This window comes from Lactuca sativa, chromosome 5 (assembly GCF_002870075.4).
Source record: "Lactuca sativa cultivar Salinas chromosome 5, Lsat_Salinas_v11, whole genome shotgun sequence".
Taxonomy (NCBI): domain Eukaryota; kingdom Viridiplantae; phylum Streptophyta; class Magnoliopsida; order Asterales; family Asteraceae; genus Lactuca; species Lactuca sativa.
The window spans coordinates 280,324,342-280,335,300 of record NC_056627.2 but is presented as its reverse complement, the minus strand read 5'-3'; the positions used below and the strand labels follow the sequence as shown (position 1 = coordinate 280,335,300).

Below are 10,959 nucleotides of genomic sequence, written 5' to 3'. Positions count from 1 at the left end.
AATATTGCATATTCTAGACTTAAAAATAAAGATCATTGCATAAATTACTAAATTAGCTTCTGTCTTTTTAATATTTTAACAAAATGTGTAATAAATAATATTGTATTTTTATGCTTACAAATTTTATTCCATAAGATTGATATTTTAAAACTCGGTTTTCTATCAACGAATTCAATTGACATACAACCAAAAAGGCAACTGGTATGTATGATATTGATATGCTGCATTTCTATGTTTTATAAAGTCTGCTTGATTTATTATTGTTTACGTGTAGCAACTAGCAACATTCTCCATATAATATATAATTTATTAAAAAACATTTTTCATCAGATCAAACTTTGTTTTAACTCATCGATAACTTCTATTTTTCTCCCTAGGTATCTATGTTTTGCTAAGATCAAATAAAAGCACTTAGAAAAATGCCGCAAAAGAGTATAACCAACATAAATCATCCATCCCAAAGTAAATGGATTGTTTAGGCAATTACTTTCTAAAATTTATGTCATATTTGAAAGCTTACGCGTTATTTTCAACAAACATTTTTACACATATTAAAGTTACGGCTTCAACTTTCGTAGAGTTTACCAACATACTCTAATTGATAGCTGATTTGTACATAATAATTTTTTTCCCTACATAACAATTGATGTTTTAAAATGTTGTATTGTATAATTATATAATGCATATATTGTTGTGTATGACAAAAAATTATTATATTGATTGGGTTGCATAAAGAAAACGATAATTAAGCTCGTTTAAGTTGGTTGTTTTACAACTGATAAAATATTTCCAAATAATTTTAAGTAGGATATCAAATAGCTAGAATCATATCCAAAAATTTCACAGTTAAAATTTGGTATCCAGCACCCAAATATAAATTGTGACATAACCTCGTCAAATGTTTGAATTATTCCTCATATGACAATTCTTTAGTTGGCCCCACAAACAAACCTATAAATACACGTGCTTTCAACCTTCAGCCATACACCGGGGCGTCAAAATCCGATGGCTGCTAACTACAATTCCTCCCTTACTCTGATCGCCATCTTCTCTCTCTTCCTCGCCACCACCGCCGCCGGCCGTTTCATAACAACCACTTCACCTTCAATATCCGACGGCGTTAACAATGATGACCGGAGCATACTCCGCCTCAACCCTCTCTTCACATCGTCACCGGAAGAGTGTGAACAGACGTACGGATTCATGCCCTGCACCACCACCGCTGCCGGAAACCTCTTCCTCATTATCGTCTATGGTTACCTCATGTTCCTCGCCGCCACTTATCTCTCCGCCGGCAGTGAGCTGTTGTTGGCAATTCTAGGACCAGGTCTTGTCGGCGGCCTCTGCCTTCCTGCTCTTGGTGCACTTCCCGATGCTATGCTTATTCTTGGTAAAAATTATACCACCATTTACTTTTATTCATATTTAGACTATAAATTTTTTCACAGAAACTTATTTAAATTATTTTCTATTTCAACTATTATTTACCTATAAAAACTCGGTATCATATTTGATTTGCATGAACAATTTTTAAAAAGAAAATGTCCACACGTGTCAGCCAGATATACACACGGAAAACAACTATTTCTTGACACTTTTACACATTTATGTGGTTATTTCTCATCTAATGGCCTCAAAACACATTAAAAATTTCTCATGTAAGCAATCATACCTTGGGCTATGTTTGGTGCTACCTATTTTTAGCTTATAATCTGCTTTATCAATAAGGTATCATAAATATATTGTTTATCAAAAAATTAGTTTATTAGCTACGATAAGTTATTTTAATTTTGTATAATATCATCAAACACTTATGTCTTATTTGCCTACAATAAGCTAGCTTATTGTAATTTGTTGTTTGATGAAATCATAAATAGTTTATTATAACTTATAAAGTAACTTGTTATAATTTTTGAGAAGCTTATAGAGCTTTTCCAAAAAATTTCCAAATATGTCTTTAATTATATCTAATGCTCGTTTTTAGTTATATATCTAAATGTCCATTTATCTCATTTTACATATACTTAGTTATATATCTAAATGTCCATTTATCTCATTTTACATATACAATCTAACTGATCATCTATTTTTTTTTATCAAACATTATTAATTCATATGTTTGTTTATAAGGTAGTATGCGATCATCTATTTTTTTTATCAAACATTATTAATTCATATGTTAGTTTATAAGGTAGTATGCACGCCAAACAGAACCTAGTAACCCGGTTTGTGTAGGTCAATAGTGGCCAAAATAATAATAATAATAATAATAATAATAATAATAATAATAATAGTTTTGATGAGAAAAGAAAATTCTAAATTTTTTACGTAAAAGAATGATTTTTTGTGTAATTTGGCAGTTCTCAGTTTATGATAATTTTACATAAAATTATAACATGAAGTAACTGATAAAAATAAAATATGTGTTAAATAAATGTGCTATTTTTTTTTCTTAAAAGCAAACTGACTTACTCCTAATATAACATGTATGTCTCCAACGACTTAAATCAATGATTTTTTTAGTTGAGAGAGTCACTCCTTACTAAGCAAAATTTCATTTTTGGTAAATAAATGTGCTATGTGGATTGATAAAATGATGAAAGTATCTTACATTTTTTTTGTTATGGTACGTATGTTGACTGACTATCAGGAATTTATTTTATAAAATTGAGAAAGGAAGTTACTCATAGACTATATATACATATTTTGGTACATTTTATGTTTAAAAAAATATTTATATATACCAATAAAATGATGAAAATATGTTGCATTTGTTGCAGTATCTGGACTCTCAGGAAGCACAGAAACTGCTCAAGACCAAGTATCGGTTGGAATGGGGTTGTTGGCTGGTTCCACAGTGATGCTTCTAACAAGCATATGGGGAACTTGTATCGTTGTTGGCAAGTGTGATCTACAAAACTCGATAGCTCAAGATAACAAAGACACCAAAGGGTTCAACTTAATAGGTTTCTTTCTCACCCCTCTTTTCATATAAATGTGAATGGTTTTCATATTATAAACATTTTTTATATATGTTTTTGTTTGTAATGTGGTATAGGCTCTGGTGTGAGTACTGATATTTGGACTAGCTATTCTGCGATGATAATGGCTGTATCTGTTCTTCCATTTATAGTCGTTCAATTCCCTCAAATTCTACATTCCACTTCAGGAAGACACACTGCGGTGTTAGTAGCCCTCGTTCTTTCGGTTTCTCTTCTCATTGCATATTGTCTTTATCAAGTAAGAGTAATAACACTCAAAGCCCAAAGTTATAGGCCCAATAACCATAATGAAAGCTATTAAGTCGCCAACAATTTAAGACTCATGTGGGACTGATTATTACATGTCAGGTTTACCAACCAACATTGCAAAAGAGACACCTTGATTTCGCGAAGCATAAGCACGTACGATCTAGGATTCTCAAGTACTTGAAGAAACGGGCACTTGGAAGACTTGTAGATAGCCATGGTGAACCTAACAGAGAAGTTCTAATCAGGTTAATTTTATTATTAATCTTTGGTTTTCACACATTTATTACACAAGACTAGAAAAGTTTTATAGGGCATTTGTGTCTTTTATCTGTCCCACCTTTATGCATGGGATATAATAAAACAATAATTTGTTTCTATTGGCATCAGTTTCGGTTAAATCTGTTATGTTATGTTATGTCGTATGTAACGACTTTTATTGACCTTTGTGCCGGTTTCAACATCAACAGGCTGTTTAACTCGATTGATGCTAATCAAGATGGAAGCCTTTCGATTCCCGAACTAAGGGCTTTAATAGTAGGAATGCAATTATACGAGATAAATTTAAACGAAGATGATGCAGTGACTAAAGTTATGAAAGATTTTGATACGTCTGAAAATAACGAAGTTGACTTCGATGAATTTATTGATGGGATTGGAAGATGGCTTGAGGAGGCCAAGGGTTTCAAAAGGACTACTTCTGTTGTTGGTCCCGATTCATTGAAGTATGTTCATGACTATTATGAGGAGACAAAGAAAGAGCACGACCTTCTAGGAGATCAAACTCATGAAGAAGATGAAGAAGAAGAAGAGGGGGTGGATGACCCTCGCCGGACCACCATTAAGGCGGTGTTACTGTTGTTATTGGGCACTATTATCGCGGCGGCATTTGCTGATCCTCTGGTGGACGCTGTCGGTAATTTTTCGGCTGCAACAAGTATTCCTTCTTTCTTTATTTCGTTCATTGTGTTGCCATTTGCTACAAATTCTAGTGAGGCAGTGTCGGCTATCATCTTTGCGACACGCAAGAAACAAAGATCTGCATCTTTGACGTTTTCCGAGGTTTGTTCTGCTTTTCTTGTTATTAATCACTTAATTCAACTTTAAGGTTTCGTTTGTTACACATGACAAGACAATACAAGCTTTTAGGGTTATTTTTTATAAGACGTCTTTTGCATATTGAGAGCCAACCGAGTCCTTTTTTAGATGGAACAAAAAACACTGGAACTTTTTTCTCATTGACTTCTCTCGGTCCAATGCATGCGGCCTTGTCCTTGTCCTCACCAGAGGCAATAGAACTGTCTAGGGTTACTTTCAATGAGGATAAAGAGGACAATTATGTCTTTACACACCGGCTCTTTTTCGCCTTTTTAGATGAGATTAAAAAATTGCAATTTTAATCTCATTGTGCCTCGGTCCGATTGAAAGCATTGCACGCCAAACGCAGTAGGACATGACATGACAAGCTTTTAGAGCTACTTTTGATGAGAATGTAGAGGGCATTCATCTCTTTTTCACTTTGAAAATGACTCCCTATCCAATCTTGTTACCTCTTTAGTGCTTAAAGAAAATTATATTTTTTCCTCGTTGAAATCGGTTAGGGTCCCGCTCTAAAGTCCAATCTACACCAAACAAAGTACATTTTCTAGTCATCTCATACAAAAATCTAAACCATGGATCTACACAAGTTATAAAAAAAAAAGCTAATCTTTTGTTGATTGTTTGTTTATATGACACAGTTATACGGCGCAGTAACAATGAACAACGTACTTTGCTTATCGGTGTTCTTAGCACTTGTATATGCCCGAGGATTGACATGGGATTTCTCATCAGAAGTTTTAGTGATTCTAATTGTTTGCATTGTTATGGGCATTTTCGGAAGTTGTCGAACCACATTCCCACTATGGACATCCTTCTTGGCTTTCTTGCTCTACCCATTCTCCCTCATCCTAGTATACGTTCTTGACTATGGTTATGGTTGGTCATAAACACCTTTCTCATGTTATTCTAGTTCAAAATAAATGTAACATGAAAAGTTCACCATTTCAATGAAAATATATCAAAGTTTGGTCTTGTTTTTTTGTTTGGTATGGTGGGACATTCTTGTTTGTTGATTCTTTTCTAAAATTGTATGATCACACTTAAATGCCAGTTTCACATTAATGCTAATTTAGGACAAAAAGTTGGGCCAATTTTGGTTGTACAACAAATCAAATTGTAAGATATCCTGCTGTCATCATACAATAACACCTCTGTTTTTTCTTGTTGTTGGTGGGTCAATAGTTTCATCATCAATCTATTATCGCTATGGGAAGATAAGATCTCAGTATCCACATATGTAAAAACAAGAATGAACCCACATGCATAAGTTTGTTAGCATAAGTGCCCTATTTTCGATTTTGATCATAAACTATTTTCTTTTATTTTTTTTACTATCAACTCTTGTATATGTAAAGTGGTTGAACATGTAAACATGTCTGTATGGATAAAATGTTGTATACATAAAGTTTGTTTCTTTTGTAGAACAAATGAACAGTAAAAAAATAAACAAAATATGAGACTAAATGACTATTTTACCGCTATATTCCAACAAAAATCTTTAACAATATTCATTAAGAGCAAAAAAAAATTAACATCTAAATACATATATGGTTGTTTTTTACTTGATGATTAAATCATTCTGTCTGGATTAAGTAAAAAAACAGCCATTAACACATCAAAAAGGAGGTTTAATTGAGATTTTATTTCTCTTTTCATGGTCTTGACAACATAAATAAAGACATTTATAGCTTCAAATTTAGATCAACAGTTTCACCTGCCTCTCCATTGCTGTTCCCTGGCTGACCCATTGATGTTTTTGCAGCTGGAAAGAAAGTAAGAAAAGGTTGTGGGTTTGACCCGGTTCTTCCAGACAAATGGGTCGGATCTTTTGAGTGACCCTATAGAGAGAAAGAAAAAGAAACAAAGGATGACATTTGGGAAATACTAAATATTAAGAATTGTTGACAAAAAAAAAAGAATCTTACTTTATGAGTTTCGAATTGAGGTTGTTCTCCTATACAAGATGCTTGAGGAGGGGCTAACTTGAGAAAATCTCTGGTCAAAGTCAAACCTTGGTGTTCATCGATGAATTTCTTTGTTATTGTATCGGATATGAGACCTGAGCTTGAAGGATTTTCTCTGAAATGGAGAGTCCAAAATAAAAAAACCCATTAAAACAAAAAATGTTATAAAGCTTCGAATTTGTGATGAAATTTGAGATTTTGTTCACCTGAAAACTGGATGTGCAGGTTCCATGGTGATAGTGCCTCCATTGCTACAACAAGCTGATTCATCTGATCTTGAAATGGGAGACACAAAAGCCGAAGGAAATTTGCAATGAAAAGATGGAATTGGCACGTTTTCCAATGAAAACGGGTATGGCCTTTTCATGCCAACCATCTGTCATAAAAACAATGAAGAAATAAATCCCCATTAATTCTTATACAATGATCAACAAATCTATAACATCACATATCTAGAAAAAAGGTGATGAAAAAAGTGTAAAAAAAGCAACATCACCTTGTCTTCCTCTGGCCACAATGGATGGTAGTTGTTGTTGTTGCCATTATTATAGCTTTGGTTTGAAGGGGGCTCCATCTGAAAATTTAATACAGATGATGATGACGATGATGAAGTTCCTGCCGAAACATTCACCTGCAAAAGTTTAAAATTTGACTAATCAACAATTTTTATAATACAATACAATCTAAGATGTAAGAACATGGACAGATAAATAATAAAGAGGAGAGAGATTTCAGATTCACCATTGATGAAGAACAAGGTTGTTGAAAGTGTGATGATCTTTGCAGCATTAGATTAGGAGGAGGTGGCCAAATGGGAGGGTTGGATTCGTAAGGCAAACCACCAAGATTTGCTGGAAAGGCTGCAGTGTATCTAGGGTGGTCCATACCATGATTTTGATTTTGATTTTGTTTCTCCCCTTCGAAATTGTAATCACCATCACTCCATAATCTACACCAATTACTACTGCTGCCACCACTGATCATGTTTGTAGATTTGGAAAAGGAGGAGGCGGAGATGGTGTTTATGCCATCGGTTTTGGAAATCAAAGGGTGGTGATTAGGTGGCAGCGGTGGCGGAAGTGGGATCGAAGATGAAGAAATTGGTGGCGGCCGGAAATTGGGAACTTTTTGGATGGTGGCCAAATTGGAACAAGAATTGCTCGGAGAAATGATTGAATTTGGGGTTAAAACGACGTCTTTCTTCTGTTGTTCCTCCGATATAATCTTCTCAAGTTGAGCCACACCCATTCCTCTCTGTGGCACTTTCTTATGTTTCAACTTCTTGGAAGATCTATGACTACTACCACCACCACCACCACCGCCACCGCCACCTCCACCACCGCCGCCGCCGCCGCCGCCGCTACTGCTGTTACTACACCTAGAAGTATGTTCGTCTTGAGCCATCGATCACTGCCATCTAAATCACATTGAATTCTTTTGAAGGAGAACTCAGAATAGGTAATTCACGTACATAAGGAAAAACTCAAGATTCACCAGAAACGATTAATCTAAAAGATCAAACCCTATTAAAGTTTCAACAAATTGAAAACGAAACCGAAATGTGCATCTAATTCTATAGATCACACAAGATCTCCATTACTTATACATGGAAAACGAACAATTAAAAGCAGATTATATGAATTTATTCATATTCACAATTATATCAGACTGTAAATGCAGAGAGAGAAAGAGGGGAAGTAAATTGAGTATCCGAAAGGTGTGAGATAGAGATCAAAATCACTGAGAAAAAAAGGAAGCCATTGAAATTAGGTTAATTTTGATGCTATTTCAAAATTTAATAGCTCGAATATAATTTGCAAAATCTAAACTAACTATTTGAACGCAATTACTTTCTCAATTCGCAATCTAATTTATCGCCCAAATCCTCGCTCCACTCCAGTTTTAATTGCTAGACCAACTCTTCCATTTCTCGCTCACTCAGATCTACACTCTCTCTCACACTCCGCCATGAATTTCGTATTGTTCTTTTTAGCTCCCAAAAACCCTAAAAATGTTTTTGGGCACTAATCGATTGCCCTCTGTTTTCGTTCATATTTGATTCTGATTATATAGAGAGGTAAAAGGTGACGAGTTTCATATTCACACTTCAAAAAATATGTGCGTAACTTTCATGACATGTATTGGTATTGTTTAATAAAATCTCAACGGATAAAGTAATAAATTAAAGGGATAATCACTCAATATATTTTTCCATTAGTATATATTTAGTTACTGAATATTTTTTCGGTCCATATTTAACCCTTCAACTTGTTAAACTGTACATATTTAAAAATGACTTAATAGGGTAATATATTTATCACTTTGTACACACTTAGTGCTTAATATTTTTGTACACATTTAGTCTTTAATATTTTTTTATTGCAAAATAAGTCATTTTTGTTTTTGTATTCATTCAGTACTTATAAATGATTTCTTTAGGTTTTTCTCACGACATCTTATGTGAGATAGCCATATGGTGATGGGATAGTTTCAGGTGGTCCTGCTATATGTTGTAGGCAAGATACCTGGTGCGGGTCGGTTATAAGTTGTAGGCACGAAGACTCTGGAAGAGCGGTTGGATTAAGACGTCATGCCAACAAATCCTAGGTATTCCATTCTGATGACTGATTGGACCTTTTGCATGTTGGTATTCCAGTCTGATGACTGATTGGGCCAAGGTATACCAATCTGATGAGTGTGGGTCTGTTATGCATGATAATACGTTTGTTGTGTTGGGTATTTTGGGGGAAACTCAATAAACTTTGTGTTTACCCAGTTGTTTATATTTTTTGGTTCTATCGTTGGTCGTAGGAAGGCAAATGCATTATTGTACACACTCATCAACAATATTGAGGATTACGCATTTCTTATATTACTCTGATTTTCGATAAATGTATTTTGAAATAAATGTTTTTTTCTTAATAATGGATTTATAATTAGGGAGTTTTGCCTTATTTAAAAATGAAGTTTTTTGGTTGTGAAAATGAGACATTACACATAAACATTAAGAGCCTCACACACTTAATCGATAATTGTTCCACGTAAGATGTCGTGAGAAAAACCTAAAGAAAACATTCATAAGTACTAAATTTGTACAAAAACAAAAATGACTTATTTTGAAACAAAAAAAAACATTAAGGACTAAATGTGTACAAATGTAAGGTCCAAATAAGGATCTTTACCAGTAATCAAGCAATAAACAATCACAGAAATGAGAACAAGATGAAAAGAAACCAAGCTTGTACACGATTATATTCAACAAATCGTCAGGTACAACTTGATAGACTGCTCTGTAGACTCAATGGCATCAACAACCACAAAAGACCAACTCCTCCACTATTTATACTAGACTTAGACCGCAAACAGTGTTTACTACCATAAACAGGGTTTACGACCGTAAACGTGTTTACGGCCGTAAACTCTGTTTACGGTCGTGAACACACAAAATGACCTAATTCACAAAGACACCACATAAACTGTATTAGAGACTCTTGCCAAAACAATATACACTGAAAGCCTAGACCAAACCATTAACTGGACTCTTCAATCTACCCCTTGGTTTGGTGCTAGCTTGGACTCAGTTGTCGACCACCAGTACACCGGATTCTCCCATCGCTCTGTTCCATATTTTCTTTTCTATGATTGTAGCCACCATCGAAGTGTATTCTTTTGCAGCGGGCTCAAAAATATCCTCAGCCACTACAATCTGATGAGCCGCGAGATAATGTATGTCCCGCTTGCCAAATAGAAGCAAATCCCTCTTGTCATACAGACGGATGCAATCTTCTTTAAGCTTAATGACAGCAGCATCTGTGGATTCATCGTACACCCAATATTGCATGGATGCGAGAGAACCATCTGAGTAATTTTGGAGAACGGGAATGTGCTTAACTTGGGCAGTTGCAGGCCACATCACTGACCGAAGTGGCTGACTTGTTTTGGGATCAGTAACCTTTTTGTGGACCTTGACAAAAGACTCTGCAGTCTTCATTGACGGAAAGCCTTTGGCCACTTGATCTTCCAGAAAGGATTTGAACTGACTTGCCCTGGGATTGCCTGATGGATTTGAGAAAGGAGCATTGGACAACTCAATGAGATCAATCTTAGTAAAAGAATGAAAGTCGTGAGCATCTTTGTATAGTTCTTTGTTGCCGCTCTTTCTCCTCACCATAAACATGTTCATGGTGTCATCGAATCCCCACGAGATGATTCCTGACTTATCGCCATACATATCTTTGAAACAATGCACGCCCAGATCCGTAACGGTGATCTGTGGACTATCCCAGGGTGCCTTATGATCCACGCCCCTTTTAAATAGTAGTTGACCTTTGTCAAAAGACTTGTTAGTGGACTTATCTAATTTGGCGCGTTTCAATGTTGCTGCACTTGGAGCTTGAGCCGGTTCCTTTTCAAAACGGTCTTCGATGATGGTGGTTCTGGTAGGCTGAGGAATAATGGGAACATCTTGGTTGGGAAGATAAATATGTGGCTCGTCAACGGATGACTTGTAATCATCGCCAAGTTTATCTTCCAGCTTTTTCTTTAACTCGTAGTAGCTGGCGGTCAACAGGCCAAAGTGTGTCTGAAGATCTGTAATCTGCTTTGTCTTCAAAACTTTATCCTCATTAAGTTCAGCCACTTGAATA

The 10,959-nt window shown here is 35.2% G+C and overlaps 2 protein-coding genes across 2 annotated transcripts; one reads left to right on the top strand and one right to left on the bottom strand.

Moving 5' to 3' along the window:
* The first annotated feature begins 938 nt into the window (after positions 1-938).
* LOC111919988 (sodium/calcium exchanger NCL) lies at positions 939-5,514 on the top strand. Its single transcript, XM_023915562.3, has 6 exons — positions 939-1,390; positions 2,781-2,966; positions 3,059-3,240; positions 3,351-3,496; positions 3,719-4,310; positions 4,988-5,514. The coding sequence occupies exons 1-6, from the start codon at positions 1,006-1,008 to the stop codon at positions 5,234-5,236; spliced, it is 1,740 nt and encodes a 579-aa protein (XP_023771330.1). The 5' UTR covers positions 939-1,005; the 3' UTR covers positions 5,237-5,514.
* Positions 5,515-5,972: 458 nt separating this feature from the next.
* Positions 5,973-8,405, bottom strand: LOC111919989 (uncharacterized). The gene is made up of 5 exons (XM_023915563.3): positions 7,055-8,405; positions 6,810-6,944; positions 6,520-6,689; positions 6,275-6,428; positions 5,973-6,187 (listed from the first exon to the last, which is right to left on the bottom strand). Exons 1-5 carry the CDS (start codon positions 7,715-7,717, stop codon positions 6,032-6,034), a joined length of 1,278 nt encoding a protein of 425 aa, XP_023771331.1. The 5' UTR covers positions 7,718-8,405; the 3' UTR covers positions 5,973-6,031.
* Positions 8,406-10,959: the final 2,554 nt, after the last annotated feature.